At 38.8% G+C, this 24,902-nt stretch overlaps 1 protein-coding gene across 1 annotated transcript; it reads left to right on the top strand.

The window, feature by feature from the left end:
• The first annotated feature begins 74 nt into the window (after positions 1-74).
• On the top strand, positions 75-24,867 carry LOC113664462 (bifunctional glutamate/proline--tRNA ligase). Its single transcript, XM_089193548.1, has 36 exons — positions 75-279; positions 1,350-1,434; positions 1,878-1,977; positions 2,782-2,938; positions 4,279-4,427; positions 4,896-4,984; positions 5,655-5,781; positions 6,269-6,461; positions 6,909-7,080; positions 7,861-7,985; positions 8,595-8,703; positions 8,900-8,984; positions 9,731-9,790; positions 9,963-10,073; positions 10,581-10,717; positions 11,119-11,173; positions 11,337-11,489; positions 12,033-12,145; positions 12,810-12,900; positions 16,589-16,792; positions 17,052-17,269; positions 17,376-17,427; positions 18,018-18,111; positions 18,324-18,439; positions 19,320-19,392; positions 19,530-19,609; positions 19,738-19,839; positions 20,386-20,541; positions 21,094-21,174; positions 21,511-21,630; positions 22,056-22,229; positions 22,312-22,395; positions 22,630-22,706; positions 23,055-23,133; positions 23,584-23,648; positions 24,144-24,867. The coding sequence occupies exons 1-36, from the start codon at positions 126-128 to the stop codon at positions 24,298-24,300; spliced, it is 4,197 nt and encodes a 1,398-aa protein (XP_089049674.1). The 5' UTR covers positions 75-125; the 3' UTR covers positions 24,301-24,867.
• Positions 24,868-24,902: the final 35 nt, after the last annotated feature.

Below are 24,902 nucleotides of genomic sequence, written 5' to 3'. Positions count from 1 at the left end.
GTCGTAAATAGTGATTCAAGAGGGATGCAACAGGTAGTGCAACATGACACCACGGAGATACCGCTGTTCACTATTATATACGGCGCTTCTTGGAATCAAAACCTGGCTTAGTCGTTCACGTGCCCATGCAGATAGGTTGGGTGAAACCGAAGGCAGGTTATTTTTGTACCTTCTGGTCTTGTAGATTCTTGTTCAGGCCTTTTGTTCCATCTTCACAATTTTGTAGTGCTGTCATGAAGACGCTTACAGTAACTGTCTCGTCCTCTCAGCCTCCCCCAGGTAAGTGGTTTTGTGCACAGAGCCTTCGATTGAATGTTATTCATTGCCAAAGAAAAAAATCCTCAAAAGATTAATTTTGAACTTTTCGATTTCTCCGATCTTTCGAAGAGCTATCGTGAAACATCCTAAACACTTTGCCTTGTTACGCTGCTTTGAAGGGAAGTTTACGTATTGTTACAAGCTTACTTTGATTTTGTTGAGAACTTTGCATCTCGAGATCGAATCGTGATCATTCCTACGAGATGAGGAAATAACCTACAAATCTGCTGAATTCAAGATCGCTCTTTTTTTCTACGAAAGGTGATTAACCATTATTTTTAAAGTTATTTGAATTTCCCCAAACCCCTCGGTATCGTTACGGAATCGACCAAAAAATTGAATCATTACCTTAGAATTATCACAGTGCTAGTCATTATTAGCTTCATAAAATTGAACACAGTTTGAAATGATCACTAATTTTAAGTTAACGCATTATTCGGAGCTCAAACTCGTACATTTAAAACTCAAGACTCCGCACTTTAAAAAAAAAACTGATATTTTTGTCTCAAGGAAAGGGAAACTCATTTCAATATCACCAATAGTGACATTCCATTATTTATAGTTAATATCACCATTTATATTGCATCACCTCATTAGCTTAATACTTCAGCACCCCCTCCACCCCCTCCTCCCCCCCCCAAAAAAAAAATAAGAAAAAAAAAAGTGATCAGAGTGTCCTTTATCAATTTACATGAACAGAGTGAAATAATATAAATACGTGCATGTTTCCTTTTCTTTAGCTGTCATATTTTGTATAGAATTAAGCACTTGTTTACAGTAGTCAGCCCTTTCACACTCACAAGTGATTAGCATGTATTTTCTCCTTGCCAAAAGGATAACTCTATCAAGCTAGTAGGTGGTGAAAATGTAGATACTTATTAGCGAGAAAGTATAATCCTGATATAACGCCAGAGAATAACTTGATATCAGATCTTGAAAAAAATGATATGGTTGGTTCGGTGTTCTCCTCACACTCTTACTATACGAACCAAGCTGATTTTTGATAACTTTTTGTATTTCTCTTTTGCCAGTAACACTTCTTACTGTTGAGCATCTTAAGGAAAAATGTCCTGTGACAGTGGAGTGGGGTGAGAATACTTCTCTCAGGATCTCCAAGTAAGTATGTCATGATATACAAGGTTTAACCCTTTAACTCCAATGAGTGACCAAGACAGAATTTCTCCTTAGAATATCAGTACAATATCAAGTATGAAAGTGATGAGAATAAAGAAAAATATCAGTCAAGTTAGGGATTATTAGTTGATCCAATACCATAGTTAATGAACATAAATCCAGTACTTAGATGGAGCATTTGACCTCAATTTTGGCCCCAGGGGTGTCGGGGGGGGATTAAAAAAACCAATCCTAGTAAGTTCAAATGTCCATGGGGTAGCCAGCAGAATGTTGAAGCTTCAACTTGATTAATGCATTACTTAAATACTATGGAGTAACAGGGCTGCTTCATAAAAACTTAATTCTAGACACTTTCAAGCTCTATTGAGATGACAGCAGATTCCTTTTAAAAAAGAAATTTAATCTGATCATACTTTATTTCACAGTGACCTAATACTGAGCAGCGATCATTCAATTGCAAGATATTTGGCTCGCAAGTATCCTGCCTTGGGTCTGTATGGAAAAGATACACTTCAAGCTTCAGAGGTAAGGGCAATCTGATTGTTACCTGTATCAAATAAGGTCTGGAATAATGACAAGCTTGTCATCCATGGCATTGAAGGTTGACCATAGGCATCAGGATTGTGATCATAATGGTAGAAACTAGGGGGGACATTAAATGTTCTATGAAAAATCAATGATTACAGAACAAAAGTTCTGTCTTTTTTTTCCATTTCTTGTTTTATACTGTCTTCAAGTGAATGTTTTTGAGTAAAAATAGGGGGTATGCTTTGAGCAGAGAATACCCCTAGTATTGCATTTTCTTGAATAAGTGCCCATGTGCTATTCAAATTTTTATGGTTAAAAGGAGGGGTTCTTATTGGAAGGAAGACACTTAATCGAGGGGGCTTATTTAGAAACTTTTAACCTGTACTGATTCAGCTGTATTGAAGCTTGAAAAGTTATAAATAAAGTGGCAATAGAAACATAGTTTCCTTGTATCCATAGTTAGAAGGGGGCTGCCTATTGGGAGGGGTGCTTGTTTGACATTATGTCATAGAGGGTGGGTGCTTATTTGGCAGAGAGTCCTTTATAAGGTGTGGGTGCTTATTTGAGGAAATACTGTCCGATGCATTTTGATGTTTTACCTTTAAGAGAAATTTTTTTCAAATTAGTCTCTTTTTGGTAATCAAATTTGTTGCTTCATCTGAAGTTTAATTGTAAGTGCAACTTGTGCTCATGTGAAAAAAAAAATGGCTTCCATCCTGTGTGATTTCCTATTTATAGGTAAATGCAAACCCAGTAGAATATGCGCACAATGATGTCTCATGAAAATCAAATCGTCTTTAGGTTGACCACTGGCTGGAGTTTAGTATAAAGTCTGTGGAAAACCAGAAGACACACAGCAAGGCTCTTGGGTCCTTAAACAAGAGCCTTGCACCAGTTGCATTCCTTGTTGGGCACTCTGTGACACTAGCTGACTTTGCTGTGTGGGGTGCATTAAAAGGTGTGGAAATACTTAGTTGTTATTTCCTTCTTTTTTCCAAGAGCGTTGTTAAAAATAATAATTATTGACTTAATTTTCATGTAGATGCTTTAAGCTAAAACAGGGGTTTCAAAATTCTTTGAAGTGGGCATCAGACTCTGCGAAAGTAAGTGACAGTGATAAGTTAATTAAGAGCCAAAAGGTAATTATTTTGTCCAGAGTAACTGGAGACATGTTATCAAGTAGCCAGCTAAACTTGGGCATATGCCGGCTTGCTTCCTGACTTACGTGGGCATTTGATTGGTTCTTGCATATGATTATGCACATTTTTTAGTGTTAGTACAGTGTTAGAAATCTGGGGATTGTTTGTATCTCATAAAATATATTATAGCAATCATTAAATAATGTTTGATTGACAGCTTCATTCTGTTTGTTGGAATTGCAGGATCACCAGCTTTGGTACAATCATTATATATTCTCAGTGAAGTGTCCACAAGTTCACCATAATGTCACTTTGATTCTTGTTTCCATCTCCTGTACCCTATTCCTCTAGTTCCTCCTCTCAATCTTACCTTTCACCTGCTCCTTTCCCTCATTTGCTTCTTTCCTGACCCTCCCCCTTTTAACTAGCTTCTATCTCTCTACCACCCCTACCTTCTCAATTCCCCTCCTTCTCCCTCCTCTTCTACATTGCCCAGTTCTCTCCCTCGTCACTTCTCAGCATCTTACCCCATTTTCCTCCCTCCTCCCCTTCCCTTGCCAGCATCTAACTCCATTTTCCTTTTTCCTCCTTTCTCCTTCCTCTCTTTTTGCTGCCAGCATCAGTAACCCCATTTTCCTCCTTCCTCCCCTTCCCCTGCCAGCATCTAACCCCATCTTCCTTTTTCCTCCTTTCTCCTTCCTCCTTCCTCGTTCCTTCCTCTTCCCTCCTCCTTCCTTCTTGCTACTCCCTCCCCTTCCCCTGCCAGCATCTAACCCCACCTTCCTCCTTTCTCCTGTCTCTTTCCTCCTCCCTCCTTCCTCCTTCCTCCTTCCTCCTTCCTCCTTCCTCCTTCCTCCTTCCTCCTTCCTCCATCCTCCTTCCTCCCTCCTCCCTCTTCCTTCCTCCCTCCTCCTTCCTCCCTCCTCCTTCCTCCCTCCTCCTTCCTCCCTCCTCCTTCCTCCTTCCTACTTTCTCCCCTTGCCCTTGCCCCTTTTGCCCCTGACTTTTTCTACTCCCCCATCCCCCTTACACCTTTTTTCCTCTTGGCTCCTTCTTCCCTTGAATGTTTTTTGCAACACTGATATAACTATGACCCAAGCATGCTTATTATCAAATGATTTAGTTTACTTTGTTGCTCAAACTTTTCATTTCTTTTCAGTGAAGGGCAAAGTTGAAACCCTGAGCCAACCAGGTTGCAGTTTTGAGCATATTGCCCGATGGTTGACATTTTGTGGAGCCCAGCCACCCTTCTGCAATGTTTCAGATAAACTTCCAAGTCAGACTCAAACTGATCCTTCTCAATTGGGTGTAAGTGTTTTATATTGTGCAAACTTGAACACTCTTGACAATGACAAATTGTACCATCAGTTATATCTTTTGATGTATTTACCATCTGCAGAATCAACGGTAAGGTTAACTTACTGAGCAGCAGTAAAAGATTATTAAGGGTAATTTAGTGTTATAAACTGAGTTGATAATGTAAACAACTAGACCGTATCTCGGTTTCTATAGCTGGAAGTAACTATCAGTATATGCTCTTCTTCCTGGTTGAGATGCTACAGTAACTGTAATTTATTACAGGTAGCCCTTGGCTAGCAATACATAAAGTTTCCCAAAGAGTTTCCCAAGTTCAGCCAATCATGCAGAGACCTTGAGCGTGAATCTGAAGTTCATGATAACTCCTAAATTTGAGTTTGACAAATTAATACATCAGTATTTTATTTGAGCTTTTTTGAGCTTTTGGTGCAATAATTTGCCAATGTTCCTTACATTTAGACAAAAATGAAGTCAGAAGGCAAGTATGTCAATCTTCCAGGAGCATCCCAGGGAAATGTGGTGACAAGGTTTCCACCTGAAGCTAGTGGGTAAGTTCAGAATAATGTGTCCACTTTGTATTTTTCTTGTAGAATGTTTGTGTTTCTTTTTTTGTTTCTTTTTTTAAATTCTCCTCTCTGGCTGCAACACATTTCCATGTAAATTAGTTATGAGAATTTGGTGTTAGATCAAGATAAAAACTTGTTCCTGATGAGTTTGAGTAATTTCTTATTACCTTTTTGCTGCAAAATGTATAGATATTAGAGGGAGAAGTTGCATGTTGGTCACTTCTGGGACAGGTTTATAAGCATTATGGTAAAGTGGAACTGAATCACTGGCAGGGGGTGGCTTGGGGAAAAATTAAAGCTCGGTGTGCATGTTTTGTTTTACAAAATTTGAAACACAGCATTGTTTATGGCAATTAGGCTCAGGAGGAAATCCATGAGCTACAATGGACATGCAATAGTCCAAATGAAAAAGAGCAAGTTAAGGAAGTGAAGTAGGAATTGAACTATTGACTCCTTTGGTCCAACACTCATGTTTCTCGTATTTTTCAAGCACATTGAATTGGGTTTAAAAACCATGTTCATTCTGAAAACATGGTGGCAATTGCAGTATGAAACTGCACCTGTCAGAGTTGTACAGAAAGTATATTTTTAAATGCTTTATCCTTCTCCAATAATTTTTTTCACAACCATTAACATTGCATATTTTTTCCAGTTATCTTCACATCGGCCATGCTAAAGCTGCTTTGTTAAATCAGTATTACAAGAATATGTATGATGGTAAAATGATCATGAGGTTCGATGATACCAACCCTGCCAAGGAGAATGCTGAATTTGAGAAGGTCAGTATTCATTGAGATTTTAAGGACAGCGCAAGATTTCTCTCAATGTCATCTTTTGGCAACTGTAGAGAACAACTCCCTGGAAAAAAAAAAAAAAACCTAAACAAAAAATGTCGTCACACAGTTGGTTTACTTTGGCAGACATACGGCTGTCAGTTTTAAGCAAACCTGTTAGCCCACAGTCGGTAATCTTTTGGTTATCTGTCGGTCCAGGGTGGCGTGGGTAAACTTTTAGTAAATGGATGTGGATGGAATTTGCATAAGTATGTACAATAGGCTGAAATTTTCAAGGTTTTTTTCATTTGTTATGAAAGAATAGTTCGAAAAGCTTTGAAATCACTCCGTCTTAAAGCAGGTAGACTGAACTCCGATTAAGATATTGCTACAGCACAGTGAACCAATAGCAACACCCAAAACAGAATCGTTTATTCTCGACCCGCAATTGATGAATCATGGCGTATTTTAATTACATTTATTTTTTGGCCAGGTCATTCTGGAAGATCTCAAAATGTTGAAGGTCAAACCAGATATGTTCACGCACACTTCAGACCACTTTGACACAATCATGACGTTTGCTGAGAAGATGATCAGAGAGGGAAAAGCTTATGCGGATGACACTGCTGCAGACAAGATGAAGGAAGAGAGAGAACAGCGTATCAAGTCTGCCAACAGGGATAACTGTGAGTTTTGTAATATTGAATTTAGAAATATTGTCAATGCAGCGTTGTTTTTGTAGTTATGAACGATCAGTGAGAGTAATGCACGCGTGAATGCAAGCATGCTTGCACGAACGAACGAATTCAGGCTCTTGCGCTGGCATGCACGTACGCACGCACGAACGGACTAACGGTTTCCGCGCTCTGATGCTGTACCTCAGAGTAACAGAGAACTCTGTGGTGTGCTAGGCCACTACTAGGCTCATACATGCGACACGCGTTCAGCATACTTTCTGGGAAGATGGTTCATCTTAAACTAGGTCGTCGATTTAAAAAAAAACAATAATGTCACTTCGCTTTGGGGCACTCACATAACCACAACAATACTTATTTCTCGTTGTCTCTACATTTCACTTTACTGTAACTCTCATTTGTTGGACTTATTTATTCCATTTGCAATTGCTTTCTCAGCGGTAGAGAGGAACCTTGAAATTTGGGAAGAGATGAAGAAAGGAACAGAGAATGGCCAAAGATTTGCCCTAAGAGCCAAGCTTGATTACCAGTCAGAAAATGGCTGCATGAGAGATCCAACTATTTATCGATGTAAGCCAGAGGAACATGTGCGAACTGGAACAAAATACAAGTATGGCCGCCCTTTTTCCTTTTCTTTGTGTTCCCTCAGCTTTACCCTTGAAACCCTTTAACTCCCAAGATCTGACTGCTAATTCTCCCCTCTAGCTGCTACACCTTTCATTGCGAATCAGTTAGGAGAATTTAGTATTAGATATAGGTCACAACCTCTACCTGATAAATTTGAGTATTCTCATCACCTGTTTGTTGGATAATGAATGGATATTGTGGGAAGAAGTTACATGTTCGTCACCTCTGGAAGTTAACTCCCACGAGTGACCAAGAGAGACTTTCTCCCTACAATATCAGTACAATTGAAAGCAGACAGTTGATGAGAATAAAAAAATATATCAACAAGAGGATTCTTAGTTGATCTGATAGAAAATTATCAGAACTAACATCATAACGCATGACGACTGTATGACAGACATTAGGGAGAATTACTCGTTAGATCTTGGAAGTGAAAGGGCCCAAGCCGCGATGTACTGCTCCGTGATGGGACGTTTGTATTCAGATAAACGTCAAAGACCCAGAACTAAAAACACTTCAGCAGCCAAACTCGTACCTGAAGTTGGTCGCGAATACTAAACGACCTTACGCAGTGAACTGAGGCATATCGCAAAGAACCAGTGGAAACTCAACGAGGTTGACACACGTGACTAGGAATGTCCTGATTGTTGAATAAAGATGCGCAAAGTGATAGTGAAGAGAGCTGAAGGCCATTAGGGCACCAAGGCGAAAGCGCCCCTTTGTATTGGATTATTGACTATAAATTAATTTTTTTTTTCAACAGAGTGTATCCCACATACGATTTCGCTTGCCCCATTGTGGACAGTATCGAGGGAGTAACTCACGCCCTGAGAACCACAGAGTACCATGACCGTGATCCACAGTATTATTGGTTTATTGAGCAGTTGGGTAAGTAGTTCTGCCGTGATTACACTGTGCATGTGCTTATGTCAATTCAGTTACTTATATCGGAGGATTTTAGAATTTTCTGGACGTGTCTGTCTCCACTTAGGGTTATAAATGAGTACAAGTCGAGGGTTTTAAAAACTTTTTTCCATAAGCCGCTGCGGATAATATAATCGGCGGTTTTGCCCGGAAAAGGGCCTAAAGGCGAAACCCAACACAAGAGCCTGCACGCATGTTCGACAGACGGCGATAAGAGGTCTTACAGTCAGCGGTATATTGCCTGTAAAGGGCTTTTATCGAAACCCCTGTTGGTAAATTATCAGGGAATGTGGACGAAAGAGTAAAGGGGGTAATTTTCTAGAGAAAATGTGGTGCTGCGTCGGTGGGAGAGTATAACAGGGCAATTTAATATTATCAATTCAGTTGGAAACGTAAATATGCCACCGTAAGTTTCAAGCGTTGGCCCTTCGTCAGAGCGAGTGTTGACGAAAGGCAGGGTTAACGTGCGTTTAACTAGCCGCCTGTTTTTTGGAAATTGGCATAAACTCCTGAGGCTATGTGATTCAGTTAGTCAAACAAAGGTCTTCTGACAATTATTTTTCTTTTTTACAGGCATCCGAAAGCCATATATTTATGAATTCAGCCGGCTCACGCTGCAAAACACTGTCATGTCAAAAAGAAAGCTGACCTACCTCGTAGATCAAGGATATGTCGAGGGATGGTGAGTGTTACGTGCTGTTTATTTCGTACCATTTGCTGGTGTTGTGTTGTTTATATCAATTTTTATTTATTTGGATTTGTTTTTCCTTCTTCTTTTTTTTCTGATTTCACCTCCTTTTTACATGAAGGAATTTCTTCTTCAAAAGGCCTTAAGTTATGTAACTTGAAGTTTGTTTCTGATTTCATGACATTCTCAGGGAAGATCCAAGATTTCCCACAGTTCGTGGCGTGCTCAGACGAGGAATGACTGTGGAAGGGTTGAGAGAGTTTATTGTGTTGCAGGTAAGATAAGGATTTTGCAAACAAATGAGCAAGTTTGTAGACTAGTTCCTGAAAAAATTACGGATATCACCTAAAATTGTAGAATTGCTGATATGAGAGACTAGTGAAAAAAGAAAAAAACATCGTTTTGAATTGTTTGCAGTTTAAAACCCGTTCCTAATGGAATAAATTTTAGTTGACGTTTTGCTGGTAAGAATTGACGCACATTAGGTTGCATTACGTTAACACTTAAAACCCGTTCCTAATAGAATAAATTTTAGTTGACGTTTTGCTGGTAAGAATTGACGCACATTAGGTTGCATTACGTTAACACTTAAACCCCTAAGAGTGACTAGCATCTAACTTCTCCAAACATTACTTTTTTGAGTCGAACCTTAAAGGTTATGAGAATATAGGAAATGACCACCTACTCAAGAAGCTTTAGATTGTTAGACAAATTCTCCTTGTCAGTACCATGGGAAACCTGTAAGGAATAGTGTGAAGAATATGTACGCTGATGTTTGGCTGTAGAGTGTTGATTGACGAATACTTGCTTAGAACCCTTTACTACGTGTGTTTAGAATGGGGTTTGCTAAATGATTTGAGATTTTTTTGCGCTAAAAATCCTAGAAATAATAATTTTTTTAGGTGAATCTTATAACCGTGTGTTATGCCTTATTTTTCAAAATGGGGCCGAAAAGCAATGGCTTTCATGGAAAGCCTTTCACTGTAGCATCAATTTATTTTATATCCTCTTTTTATTTCAGGGTTCATCGAAAGCGAATGTTCATATGGAGTGGGATAAGATTTGGGCTCTTAACAAAAAGGTTTGAAGGGAGAAAAACCGAATTCAATTCCTCAAAATCTTGTTTTTAACACATTTCTTCACCAAATTTTGTTTGTCGAATGAAGGTGAATTTTTAGGTTAAGTGAAAGGTGCGTCAGTTTTGTTGTATGTTTTGATTCTAATGAAGTTCGCTCTTATTTTTCATCTCTTAGGTCATCGATCCCATAGCACCAAGATACACAGCTCTCTCAAAGAGCGATGTTGTGCCTGTGTATATCCCTGAGGCCCAAGAGGAGATGAAATTATGCCCGTTGCATCCTAAGGTACGTTGCAATTATCCATGCGATTTTTTTTCCTTCTACGAAACGTTTTAAGAGAAGGCTATTCTGTTGCCGTCCGACATCGTGACTCTTTACTGAGTTTACGCACTTCCTAGTGATCGCTCTTGATAAGAATCCAACTCAAATGTATAGAGGTTGGCTTTTTTTAATTGTTTACGTCTACTTTTCATTTACCACGGAACTGTTTGATCATGAAGAAATTAACTGTCGGGCGTCGAATGTAATCAGAAATTCCTTGCTTTACCTCGCTCTATGATTGGTCCATAAAAACTTGCACTCCAATAACTAATCGAGTGCACATATGAAGCCAATCATGACTGCGTCAGTCGCGTTTTCCCGCGCTTTAAGCAGTCTTCGTGTTCTTTTCTTTTAGTTCTTATTGGCTCTTGGAGAAATCCACCTTTGTTCTGATTGGTTCCTGTAATCACTTGCACTCCGTTTTAGTTTTATCAGATTGACATCAAAGTAACTATTTTTGTCTCTGAACAGAACCCCAGCGTGGGTAGCAAAGAAGTCTGGTACGGGCCAAAAGTTTTCATCGAGGGAGAGGATGCTGCCGCGCTTTCTGAAGGGGAAATGGTCACACTAATGAACTGGGGCAACGCTAAGGTCACAAAGATTAACAAGTAAGTGCCGTGTCACGTTCGGCTTACGTCGAAGCAACCAATACACAGTTTTCCTTCGCGTGTAGCTACGTAGCCTTAAACTAATTGTCTCGGCAAGCTAACAGGAGCAAATTTGCCCTTATGACCATTCGGAGTTTCCGTCATTAATTTGACCTCTTCCAGGCATTCAGTATTGTGCCATTTACTATTTTGCTTCTTTTCATTGACTGAACGCTTGGAACAAGCCACAATAGTTTCCTCATCAAGACACCTGCATTCTTCGTTTATAGTTTGTTCTGTTTTAAACTTTCAGTCTTCAAGAGCTGGCTTGTGAGACTTTGTACTGGGATAGTCCCGATTTCTAACTCTTACTCGAAAATCATTCTGTTCTTTTATTCTGATGTTTTTTAATTTCTCCTCAGGAATCCATCTGGAGGAGTGAAATCAGTCGAAGCAGAATTGCATCTCGATAACAAGGTCTGGGAATTCATTGGATCAACCTGAAAACTTATATTGATTAACACATTTGATTTTGAGCAAATTTGTAAATATAATTCCACAACTTAGACAACTATTAGTTTACATCGGGACCCAATTTTTCAAAATTCTAATTTGTTTTAATGTTATTTTATTTTTTCAGGATTTTAAGAAGACGGCTAAACTAACATGGATCGCAGAGTCTGCCAAAGCACCACTGCTTCCTACGATCGCGGTCGAATTCGATGACGTCATCTCCAAGCCTATTCTCACAAAGAATGATGACTTCAAGAACTATATCAACAAAGATTCTAAGGTGGGAAACCTGAGCACTCGTGGAAAGCAACAGTTTTGTGCAACGATTTTCACTTAAACTTACTGCTGCAGCGCAACAAACTGGACTGTTAAAACATTATGAGAAGTTTGGTACGAGACCTCAGCAAACCTCTCCCTGACTTGTCTCAAATCATCCCTCTCTTTAAATCATTGTACCGTGTGGTGAAAAGTATCGCATGCAAAAAATTATTAGTAGCTTTCAATTGAATGGTCGCATGTGGTTTCACTCACATACTCAGTAGCTTGAATTTCCTTGGAATACCACATTAAAATACTAGTCACTAGCTTTTCTTGTAAATGATATCATGGTTGTTTTGTCCACAAAATTGAAAACGCGATTCAGTTTTTGCTGCATACGCGCAGAAAACAATCCCACATTTAGAAATTAAACTGTCTCATGAAGAAACCTTTATTTAGATAAATTCGAAACACAGGTGGTAGTATTGTATTAGTACAAGTTTTGAGAGCAACAGACGAATCCTCTTTATGGGTTTTTTGTTTTTTTGTTTTTTGGTCTTTACAGCATGAGACAGAAATGTTTGGAGATCCTGCAATGGCTTCACTAAAGAAAGGAGACATTATCCAGCTTCAGCGGCGAGGCTATTTCATTTGTGACCAACCTTACGAGCCACCAAGGTAATTGCTACCTAAAAAAAAAAAAAGAAGAAGAAGAAGAAGAAATAAGAAACATCGCTTTGGTCTCGTCTTTTTTTATCATTATTATGATGTAATTTAGGCTTGGTTGATACTAAGTCCGTGTAGTGGTTTCATCAATCTGATGTGGCGGGCTCAAGGGAAGATTCTTTGGTCATAGCTTCGGTTGCTGCTCAATATACTTTTTTGCTTGCTTAGGTACCCTCTCTTCCTTCCACTTTTATTAAATTATTCTACTACCGGTCGGTATGTTCAGAGGTACCTGGAGGTGGGCGGTGGCTCGATGGCTACGGGGAACCCTTGATGCTGAAGAAATTGCTCCCCCTCTGTGATTTTTGACAAATTGTTTTGATAACAATACTTAATCATTTGACCCCGAAGAGAGACTAGCATCTAATTTCTCCCTCCATTATCACCCCTGAATCACACTTAAAGTCAGGAGAATTGAGGAAATGATTACCAACTAAAGCTCTTGATTGTTCAACAAATTCTCCTTATCAACACCCTGGGAAATGCGTAAAGAACAGTATAGAGAATATGCACACTGATGTTAAGGTGTAAAGGCCGGTCCTAGATTATCGGCTAAAGAGCATAGTTGTAAAACTTAATGTGTGGCAATAGTGTTCTGTTGATGTATTTATTGCAGTCGTTACACAGGCCGTGAAAATCCATGCATCTTGTTCTCTGTCCCTGATGGTCACACCAAACCGTCGCCAACTGGAGGCGCCAAAGCTAAGGTAATTCTAAGTAGGAAACTAGGGTTTAACCTGAATTAAGGAAAAAAAAAAATCATACTTCAGTGCACAGGCTTAATACGTTTCCTGCGGGGCAAAACTGGAGAAAAATTGTTCTCTTTTACACCGAGGGGTTTTTAGTGGTGTTGTCAATCCCTTCATTCTCTTGATGCTTGTCTCCAAGCGTCGAAACTATTTCTAAATTAGTTCGACGTATATTTAGTTTTTATTCCTCAATCAGGAACTTGTGGTGAGCCAAAAAGCGGTAAAAATGTCGAGGGAAATTTCCTGCATAAAACAACTTATCAGGTGCTTAAAAACTAAAGTTATTCGTGCGATAGTGAAGATTTTAGCGCAGTGATTATTCAAATCCTGGTGGTGTTTCATTAAGCAGAGGTAAGAGATAACTGGAAATACGTTGGCGTTTGTAAGCTAGTGCCTCATTCACAGACTGTTTACTCTGTTTCCCTCTCATTCAGCGTAATTCGTAATACCAGATGATTAGCAACCTCCTTCTTCGTGACTGTTTGAAATCGAATTCAAGTTAACGACTTGATTTTTGTCGAATAGCTCGTGTTTTCATACTTGATTTCGTTCTCATGTCCAGCGAGCGGTAAACTGCAAAGACGTACTCTAATAATGTAAGAGGGGAAAAAAAGAATGTTTCCTTCAAAGAGATCGGTTCACTTTTACCAATTTATTTGTTGGATAATTTATCCGTGAAATATCGTGAACTGCCGCCTTTGGTAGATTTCTATCAGGCGTTCTTTGTATGTCCAGTCTGTGGCAAATTAGGACTGGGATCGAGATATGTTTTGAGTACACGGGAGTTACTACATCACGGGCGACGAGCGGGGATAGAAAAAACGACCCAAATATGAGCGGTCAGCGGTGAAACAGCTTTTATACTTCAAATAGGGACATATAATTTGTTGTTCCAGAGACAATCGTGTTGTAAAGCCGAAATGCTAACAGTTTACTTCACAGTTTAAGCAATTTTTCAAAAGTGTTGATTGAACTCATATCTTTTACTGCTTTAATAAACAATGGAGGCTTCGGAGAGGGAGTCAGTGGCATTTGGAAAGGCACCAAGAATAATTGTAGCTGCGTGACGTGCGTGACGTTAAGATAGATTTTCACGAGCGTCAATGGTGCAGAATCGTAACTTGATGGAGCCAACAGTGGACAACATCCCAGGATTCAAACTTTGTGATTTTTTTCTCGGCTTAAACGCTAAGTCAGTTGTTCAATTGAATAGGAAGAAAAACATTTCGAACGGAAAACAGCATTATTTGCACGTGTGGATCTTTTGAGAAAAGGTCTCTTAAACGAGTGGTCTTGATTGTAAATATTTAAGGAATGGTAAATACATTAGCCTTAACATGGCTGTTTCTCGAAGCTTAGTGTTTTCCTAATTGCCCTTTTTCCACGTGAATTGGGGGCGATTGAATAGATATAATAAGCAGTAAAAGAACTTCAGCTGATCATCTTAGGCTGTGGATACAAAATTCAAGTGAAAAGGAAGCCAACTGTGATTAATGCTTTGAACAAGTCAAGATACGTTTTTTTCGTCACACAACAAGTTACATAACGTGAATATCATTCTTCTTGATGCCTTTCCTGGTGTCACCAATGCCTTTCCCGATGCCTCCGTTGGTTAATAGAGCATTGAAAGTATTGTTCCAGTTAAAGCTTGAGAAAATTGCTTAACTTTTTAAGTAGCGAAGTGTAACTTGCAGACATTCCAACCCCTTTTGAGGAGAAATAGGGAGACTCTTTTAGTGCCGAAGGCGCTAAGATGAGCGCCAACGGCGCGAGCTTCTAGGGGGGTCTGGGGGCATGCCCCCCCCCCCCCCCCCAGGAAATTTTGCAAATTTAGTTTCTCTCAAGTGGCATTTCCAGCATGTTGACATCATTTCTGTGGTTTTCTTTAAGGTCTTAGATTCTGAAAAGATGGATTAACAACAGCAAAGTAACGTTTTACACTCAGATCGCAAAAAATACTTATAACATAAGCAATTTTTTCCTTGTTTTCAGAATTTTATGATAAATCGGGAGAACCTGATAAAAATCGGGAGAGCGGGAGGCAACACATCAAATCGGGAGACTCCCGATCAAATCGGGAGGGTTGGAATGTCTGAACTTGGTAACATTTCGGCTTTACAACACGATTGTTTTCTGCAACTACAAAACGTACATTTAATTCTTTTTGGTACCTTTCGGATGCCACCGATGCTTTCATTGTTTATTAAAGCAGTAAAAGATATATGTACAATCAACACTTTTGAATTGCTTAACATTTTATTTAGCGAAGTAAACTGTTTACACTTCGGCTTTACAACACGATTGTTTCCTGATACTACAAATGATCTGTCTATATATGAAGTATGAAAGTTGTTTCACCGCTGACCACTCGTATTTGGGTCGTTTTTTCTATCCCCGCTCGTCGCCCGTGATGTAGTAACTCCCGATGTACACGTGGATACATTTCCTCGGGGTTTCGCACATTCAGACAAGGTATTGGGAAATAATTCTACAATATTCATCTAAGTAGAATAAATTTGGATTAGTATTGCACGTTGACAAGATTTTAGGAAATATATATTAGGAAATTATTTTTCTCAAGAAGTAAGGAATTTAGCTTCATCTCTTACAATCGATCGTATCGAATGTTTCCATTGTTTGCATGCCGTGAAAATATTGGTTTGTAAACATGCAAAATTTTTTGGGTTCGGTTGAGTGTTCGCTCGTTGTCATGTAAATATGAGAACGTTTGATTGGATTTTTTTTTCTCTTATTAGCAAGCGAGATGAGTCATGTCTATGTGCTTTTGTTTGCGAGCTAGGGCTCAGGTAGATGATCGTGAATGCTCGAATTAATTAATGGACTTAGCTTCCGATCGTTCTCTGCTGATCGTCTGAGTAAGGATCTTTTAGTATTTAGGAGCCAAACACTTTGAAAAGTTTATTTTTTGGTGTGAAAGGAAGAGTTGTTTGGTTGTATTAATAACTATGGAAATCGCTAGTATTTACAATGAAGTTAGAGCAACATGTCATTTGATTTACATCTACAAATTATCTGTCGCTGCAGTTGCTATACAACGCGAAATTTTGAATAATCTATTCTATTTTTAAAGACCTAGGACTTTATTGATGATTATTCTTAAAATAGAGTAATGCATATTAACTTCTTTTCATGCCACTTTGGCGAATGTTAACTTGTTGTAATTGAAGATGGAAGTTTGAAAGAACAAAGAATGTGTCAAATTCTAAACATTTATTATTGTCTGCAGTCTTGAATGATCTTTTGTTTTATTGGCTTGATGTATTAATGGCAATATAGTTTATGGACATACTGGTCTTGAAACCCATTGTAGTCCATGTATTTATGTCACACGAAACACAAGGGAATCAATGCTGTTCCCCACGGTAGGGGATGACAGTCCATCATAGAAAACCCCTCTTCCCTTCTCAGCATTTTGCTAAGTTTACAGACATTTTTCCAATACCCTTTCTAACTCCTGAATGGAGAGGGAGTAACTGTTAAAGTGAATTGTTTTGCTCAAGAGCACATCAAAGAGACCCCAACAGGACTTGCAGTAGGAACTTTCAGTCTGGTCTCTATTTCCCTAAACACAATGTCACCTTGTCTCTCTTGGAGATAACATCATGTGTCTTCTTTGACTTAAAAGGAGACAGGAGGCCACAAGAAAAGTGAAAAGAAGAGTGACAGTAAAAAGAAAGACAAAGGGGAAAGCGTCAAACCATCCGCTGCAATGAATGGAACAGACTCCCCAAAGCCTACTGCATCTCCTGAACAAGTAGAAAAACTTAAAAGCGAAATAACTGTACAAGGGGACAAAGTTCGCAATCTCAAGTCTGGTGGAGCCCCCAAGGTACAGGCTGATATTTTCAACATGCACCAGATACTTCATTGTCTGATTGAGAACTAAAAAAGGTCATCAATGGATTGGCTTACAAACAAATTACTGTTCATGTTTGCAGTTTAGTATTCTCTCAGAGCACAATAGCATTGTATATACAATGAATATTCCTTATGTTTATGTTTTTATGAGTTTCTCCATGAAATGTGATTTTATGACAAAATTATTTTCATTTTATTTTATATTTATTTATTAATTACTGAATATTCAGGAGGAAGTTGATGCAGCAGTTGCAGAGCTACTGAGGCTAAAAGGAGAGTATAAAAATCTTACAGGAGAAGATGTTGCTGGTGGTGGGAGAGGAAAGAAAGAGAAAAAGAAAGAAAGTGGAAAAGAGAATGCTAAAAAAGATTCAAAACCTGTTAATAAGCAGGAAAAAACAGTGACTGAGAATGGTGATACAGACAGTGGAGCTAAGAAAATCACCAGGTTTGTGATGAGCCAATTTTCACCCCAAGGGTTCAACTTAAAATAAAAATGTTGTGATTTTTTTGAAGGAAAAGAGTGTGTGAAATTTTTTTTTGTCAAATTACAGGCTAGGTCTAGAGGCTAAGAAAGAAGAAAACCTGAGTGATTGGTTTTCTCAGGTAAGAGAGTTTTGTACAATCACCAATCATTAACTAAGGTAGAGCACAGCTAAACTTCTTAAACTGCTTCTTAAGGGTGGTATATACAAGGTGCTTAAAATCCTTGGCAATTGGGAATTTAATTTTTTTTTTCAAGTGTATGTCTCTGATTCGGCAGACAGATGAAGACCATTCTGGTCTGTTTTTTTTTTATCTCTGATCATGTGGAATTGTCTGCAATTACATGGAAAAACTGGAAGGTTCAGTCTCTATTTTCCCCACTTATCAACTAATTCTTGGTTAGTTGGCCATTAAGGTGTACATGTACATGAATGTGAAAAATGTTGAATGTGTTTGTTGATCATTTGAGGTGATTTCTTGTTCTTAACTTCTTAGCACCAGTCCAGTCAGATTCAGTTCCAGTACAACGTGTGACACAGACATCTGAGGGGGAGGGGGAGGGGGGAGAAGGTGTGAGGAAACATCCTGTAAAAATAAAAGTTGCAAAGCTTCAGATCATCAAATTTCTCACTCAGGGTCGGCTTTACTTGCATGTGAGTTTTACATTTAATAGTTTTCCTGGAAGAGCATTTCAATGTTATCATTTTTAGGTCATAACAAAGTCAGAAATGATTGAGTACTATGATGTCAGTGGCTGTTACATCCTGAGGCCTTGGTCCTATGCCATATGGGAGCGTATAAGAGGTACTGCATTGAGAAAGCAGAATTACTTTTTTTACAGCAGACAGTAGAGAGATTGATTACATGTACTTAGATCTTGGGTTAGGTCACTTTGTCTTTTTTTTTTCCTGCAATTGTAGCCATTCTAACAGAAAGATGCAATTATAATGATTATTGTTCCTTTGATTAGAAGTTTTCTCAAAACAGATGCACTAATTTGCACTTATTTTTCTCAGATTTTTTCGACAGCGAAATAAAAAAGCTTGGAGTGGAGAATGTATATTTTCCCATGTTTGTGTCCCAGTCAGCTCTGGAGAAGGAGAAAACACACATTGCAGACTTTGCACCAGAGGTACTTAAACAAAAGCTTCAAAAAAGTGATTAAAAATAAAGATGGAGAAACAAACAGTCAGATGGACATACAGAAAGGCAAACACAGAGAGATACAAAAAGACAGACAGACATATAGGGCCTGTTATTTAAACAAAGTTTAGCAGTTGCTTAACAAAACTGAGTTCTTAGCCATCTTCAATTCAGCCAGTCTTTTATCTGAACATTTATTTTTGTGACCATTGTCAGGAAGGCTGAAAGCTGAACCCTTTCACTCCTAAGATCTAATTAGTAATTCTCCCTACTATCTGCCATACAACTCTTATAATGTTAGTTCAGAGAATTTGGTATTGGATCAAGTAATAATCCCATAATTGATATTCTTCTCTATTCTCATCACCTACCTGCTTGATATTGTATTGATATTGTAGGGAGAAATTCTGTCTTGGTCACTTGTGGGAGTGAAAGGGTTAATAGTGGAAGGACATTTATTTCATAAAATCAACCCTCTCAAAGAAAATCCCTGACGTCCACTACTTGCGTGAAACCGCTGTTTGGGTTAGACCTTCAGTAAGACATACTCACAAAAGGACAGAGGGATGGAGGGACAGATATCAATAATTTAAGGCTACAAGCATTATGATGTTGGAAGGAAGTAGTTTGATTAATTACTTGCTTATAAACCTTTGGGGACATCACAATTCTAAGATTTGTGTCGAGAACAGAACAAAACTAAAGTACAAGAGATTTAAAAGAGAGAGGTCTGGGCTTTTCTTATTGCTGTAAAACTGAGAATAGAATACATGTACTTACCGGTATTTGTTGTTGTTGTTGTTGTTATTGTTGGTGTTTTTTTATTTTTTTTTTTGCCCAAATGCTGACTGCTGCTTTCTGTCATCTAGGTTGCCTGGGTAACAAAGTCTGGCCAATCAGAACTGGCAGAACCAATTGCAATCAGACCAACCAGTGAGACAGGTAACCTTGGATTAAGTATAGTGATGTAAATGATTATTTCCAATTGGTCAGCCATGTAACCTTTGCACTGTCAGTTTCTACTTACAGCGGTTATGTTCTATTTTTAAAGCAGCCTTTTTTTTGTTTTCTTTAAATAGTTATGTATCCAGCTTATGCCAAGTGGATCAAGTCACACAGAGATCTGCCACTGAAACTTAATCAATGGAATAATGTTGTGGTTTGTAGCCAAACTTTTCTAGAAGTTATTACTTTCTCTTCTCTGGCTACTATTTTATTTGTGTTCTGCTAGTTTTGTTGTTGTTATTGTTGCTGTTGTTTATCTTCCCTAATTATTTTTTCTTGTAGAGATGGGAGTTCAAACATCCTCAGCCTTTCCTTAGAACTCGCGAGTTTCTCTGGCAAGAGGGACACTCTGCCTTTGCTACATACGATGAAGCTGTTGAAGAAGTAAGAAAAACATTTATATCCACACCATTTTTTAAACAAAATTATTCACACCTACTATGTAGTTGTTAGTCCGAAGTGTCAGCCAACTCCTTGCCCCAACCTCCCCTCGGGTTCCCAGGCCGCCCTTTAGGGGATTAGGGTGAGGTCGTAATGACACTTCGTTCCGACGTTTTAAGTTCTAACATAGCGTAGCTATTATCTTTTATTTATTTCATTATCTTTTAATGAATGATATTTTTTTGTGTGTGTCTGTAATGGCATGCGATGTTATCTGGAAAGTGACTATGAAAGTTAAGATAACTGTACCTTAGTTGTGAAAAGCGATCCTTGGGTAGAAGGTTGCGACTGTTTGTGGTATTTTTTAAAAAGATTTTTCTGATAATTGGTATTGATCTCACCTGTGTAATTTTGAGATACTGTTAAATTATCTTCGATCTGTAGGTTAGTTCCAATTAGAGTCAGCTCATCCCCTGTAAGAGAACCGTTGTGCGATGTTGCATTTTAAATTAATCCCTTCGTGCTGTTGATTTTCATTCTTTTGCCCAGGTTTACACAATTTTAGATCTTTACCGTCAAGTTTACACCGATCTCCTGGCCATTCCGGTCATCAAAGGAAAGAAAACCGAGAAGGAAAAATTCGCAGGAGGTGACTTTACTACAACAGTAGAAATTTACATATCAGCCAGTGGACGAGGAATCCAGGTTTGTTTTGTGTTGATTCCAAGATTGCCGTTTTAAGCAATGGAAAATCTACATTATGTTTTTATCATTTCGTCGTTTTGTCGTCTGAAAGTTTTTTGACTCTAACAGTCAGTAACATCATGGCTAAAACTGACCAATCGGTCGAAACGAACCCGATTTTCCTCTTTAGATAAAATAACCGACAACTCTTCTTGTAAGCTCTGATGATGACTTTTTCTCAACTTACCCAAACTCTAATTTCTGTTAACAACAACTGTCTATCTCAGGTAATTTTAAGGTGCAAGAGTACTCTGCGCGACAAAGTTAACTATTTTTGTTAAATGGTGTTTCTTTTTGACCTAAATTGATTTAGGATATCTGAGGTTAAATTGAATTATGGCCAGTAGTCTCAGGCCCTAATTATGAGCGGGACTTTCCAGGGTGCGTTTATTTTTGCGGTGCTCTGTTTGGCGTCAAGTCACCTCTCTTCGATTGTGTTGCGTGCCTCATGCACCACTGACAGATTTGAAAATGTAGGTAATTAACGATGATTTTACTCTTGCTGTATCTCAGGGTGCGACGTCCCATCATTTAGGACAGAACTTCTCCAAAATGTTTGACATCGTATTTGAGGATCCAGATCCAGCAAAACAGGTTAGTACTCATCCTTGTTTGCTATATATAGGATCATAGTCCATCGCAAAGATTTCCCTTCTTTCACTCCTCTTTTCCCCCCGCTCCCGTTCGAAAAATTTGGGAAAGAAACGAGTATTATGATGAGGATTGAGGAGTTGTTATTTTATTTGTTTAATTGCCATTTTTGTTATCATAATGCCAGTTTAGAATTGCCTTGGCAGCCAGCATGGCAGTAAACACTTATTGGGAACATAAAAGGGAAATAAATAAAAATGAAAATAAAACACAAATTGAGTTAAAGGTTATAATTGAAAGTAGACGGTTTAATGTGTAGTGTCCATTTATTTTTTAAAGGACAAAAGATTCGTGTATCAGAATTCCTGGGGTCTCACTACTCGAACAGTTGGTGTCATGACAATGGTGCATGGAGACAATCAAGGACTTGTACTGCCTCCTCGTGTTGCGTCAATTCAGGTAACTTGGCAATCTCTCTAGCACTATAGTAATTGCGTTTGGAGTGATTGTCGTAAAACCAAACCCAAATAACCACAACAGCCAATCGGATGTAAGGAAAATATCGCGAGGAACCAATGAGAATTCGAAGAAAGACAAGCGAACTGCCACAGGTGCGGGTAAACGTCCGTGACCAAGTCACGCTAGGCTTTAGTTTTGGATCTGATTGGTTGAGGATTGAAAAACTACTCCCTACCAATTTTTTTAAAATGATTCTTCTAGTAAACTTTTGGATGGACTTTTGAAGCTATGAACAAAAGCTATGGAAAGATGTTAATTTAAGTCTCATTTGTTACGAACGAGTAACAAAAATCCGAGTCCTCAGATCCAGATATCTCGCATGGCGCTCTGTCGCAGGCATGTTACACTCTACCTCATTTTTGCAGGCCGTGATTGTTCCCTGTGGTTTAACTGTCAACCTTCCCGAAGACGAGAAAACCAAGCTTTTAGACAAGTGTAAACAATTAGAGCAGAGGCTCAAAGCCGCTGGAGTGAGAGCCAAAGGCGACTACAGGGATAATTATTCTCCGGGATGGAAATTTAATCATTGGGAATTGAAGGTATGTGAAACCACAGTTAGTCCAAGTTCGAGCAATAAGCCTGCGTTGATTTCGAAATATGTCAATCATTTTTCTTTTCCAGGGTGTGCCTCTTCGTATCGAAGTTGGACCTCGTGATCTGAAGTCTGAACAGGCTGTCTTGGTACGGAGAGATACTGGAGAAAAGGTGAGGGAATTTTAGGGCTTTTTTCTCTTGCCAAGGGGATATGTTGTAGTTTCCATATCGTGAAGTATAATTTTGCTCGCAGAGAAATGCTTCGGTTAATAGCATCAAAAAATATAAACAATTGTACGTTGAACAACAGGAGCATGAAAAATCTCTTTTGCAGCTGCAGTATCCTCAATCCACAACGCATAAAAGAAAAAAACCTTTTTTTTTTTTTTCATTTGTAACATCTAGCGTGTTATCAAGCAAGCTGGTATTGAGAAAGAAATTCCAGAAACTTTGGAGCGTGTTCATTCCGACATGTACCAGAGGTAACTGCTATATGTTAATATCATGTTGGCTTCAATTTTTAATTTCCATAGGAAAATGAGAGAGAGCTAGACCTTGCTGTCTCTAGAACGTGCGTAGTTGTAATCTTTCAGAAAAATCGCGAGCGTTCGAAGATCTACTTCGATCATTTAATGAAGAGGCCACCTTAAATATGATTAGCCGCAAAAGATGGGAAGAGTGACAAAACTACTCTTGATATAGTAGGGTGGGAGAAGAATCTAACTATCCTCCCCCCATTCCCCCACCCGTAAGCGCCGGTTTTGGCAGGGTCATTTTGGAGAAGTTAACGTGCTGGCACTAACTTTTATTTCAATCGCATTTTATAACAGAGCTAAAGAAGATCTGGATGCAAATCTTGCTGTAGCTCACACCTGGACTGAGTTCAATGCTATGCTGGATAAACAAAAGGTTTGTTTTCGCTCGAGATAAACCCGATACCCAAAAAATATCAGCCGGGGCTTACGAGATCTCCAAGGACTGACACAAGCAAAGTGCCTGAACCGCGGGAAAACGCGGCTGACCAAGTCACACGTGATTTTAGTTTTGTATACGATTGGTTTAAAGCGTGGTACGCCTTTTAGAATGATCGAGCTAAGTAAAGCTTTAAAAATTGCTTTGGACGCTCGAGTAAACACTAAAACAATGTAGCAATGAACTTGCAATGAAGACTCCAGCTAAATTTTTCAAGTTGGTTATTTTGTAATTCGTGAAAATGATACCCTCAATCCATTGCCACCTTCTTTTACTTAATGTTTTCTTTTTCTTTCGTTTTCCCCGCATATACCTAAACAGGTTTGTAAGCTTTTATGACATAACTGTTCAGTTGAGTTAAAATTACATATATTGCGATCTTTTCAGATCATCCAAGCGCCGTTCTGCGGCGACGGTTCTTGCGAGGGCAGAATTAAGAAGGACAGTGCAAGGTATGAAGCCAGAGGCATGACAATAGAATAATACATATTGTCGTAAACAACCTGATGCAATGGAAGTGTAATGAATCTGCGTAATTCACTAAGCGCGAGGTCAAGATGGCCAGCTATTAATATATTGCTGTACAATTTCCCAGAGAGAAAGAGGAAAAAAATATTCCTTTTTGCCTTTTGAAGGTTTCGACACGCTTTCGAAGTTTTTAAGGCCGCTACAATGAGATGCCATTTAGGACTCAGAACTCTTTTCGGTACCGTAGCTAATGAGTGCGCTGGATTCGTTTCAGTAGGCATTCGGAACACAAAATTTGCTTTTATTTGCCTCACTGCTTAGCGCGCCATCTGGTGAACAGCAAACTCTGTAAGGAACTTCCTTCCTAACACTAATTTTTCATATACACTAGAATGACACCCACCCTTTAACATAAATGTTTTACTGCTTTGGCTTTTACTTGTTCAACCTTCCACACATCTCTATATTTATTATTTCAGAGACCAAGATTTAGAGCCTGGTGCACCATCAATGGGGGCAAAGAGTTTGTGCATTCCGTTCGACCAGCCTATGGAGATCACTGCTGACACAAAATGCGTATACCCTGGGTGCCCACAGGCGCCAAAATGTTACACACTTTTCGGCAGGAGTTATTAAGACCTCGCTCAGTCATCGAAAGAATTGTCTTTTTCTCCAAGCAACCTTAAATTCTAATGATAAATTTTTCCCCGATGTCTTCGAGTCCTCTTCAGGTGTGGAGTCAAATGAGTGGTGCAGTTTTCATGCACAGGTTTCTGGGATGCTCGAAGCTCCTAGTTTTACTAGAATCGAAACCAGTCTTAGCAATTTTCATCAGTTTCGTAGCGAGTTTATCTAAGTCCAGGGAAAGTAAGTAACTTTTGGCACCGTGCGTCAAACAACGTATCTTAGGCGGGAAATTAGAATCTTCATCAAAGGAAAAGTAAATTAAGTAAAGAACGAGATATGAGAAACATGCAACCAAGGGAAGCTTTGTAAGCTCGTGAGAAGAGATACTTGGTTTGTCTGCATCCTGATTTACGCTAGTTGTTAGATAGCTCTAGCTGGTTATTTCAAGCATCTAGTAAATGTACTGTCTCTCCATACGGAGATCTTAACCCTTGGAGCGTAGATTGTGACAGAGTTAATAACTGCGAAATGACACTGAAGCCACAGGCGATAATAAAGATTTCAGAGTTCAAACGATATTATAAACTTCAAGCTTCTAGTTAATTAACTTG

This window comes from Pocillopora damicornis, chromosome 14 (genome assembly GCF_964200805.1).
Source record: "Pocillopora damicornis chromosome 14, jaPocDami1.2, whole genome shotgun sequence".
Lineage (NCBI taxonomy): Eukaryota > Metazoa > Cnidaria > Anthozoa > Scleractinia > Pocilloporidae > Pocillopora > Pocillopora damicornis.
This window is presented reverse-complemented; position numbering and strand designations above follow the sequence as displayed.

Coding starts and splice junctions, on each gene's coding strand:
- LOC113664462 (XM_089193548.1), top strand. CDS start 126: ATGCAGATAGGTTGGGTGAAACCGAAGGCAGGTTATTTTTGTACCTTC. Junction 17,428..18,017: donor TGAGTGATTGGTTTTCTCAG/GTAAGAGAGTTT, acceptor TATCATTTTTAG/GTCATAACAAAGTCAGAAAT. Junction 18,440..19,319: donor TTGCAGACTTTGCACCAGAG/GTACTTAAACAA, acceptor TCTGTCATCTAG/GTTGCCTGGGTAACAAAGTC.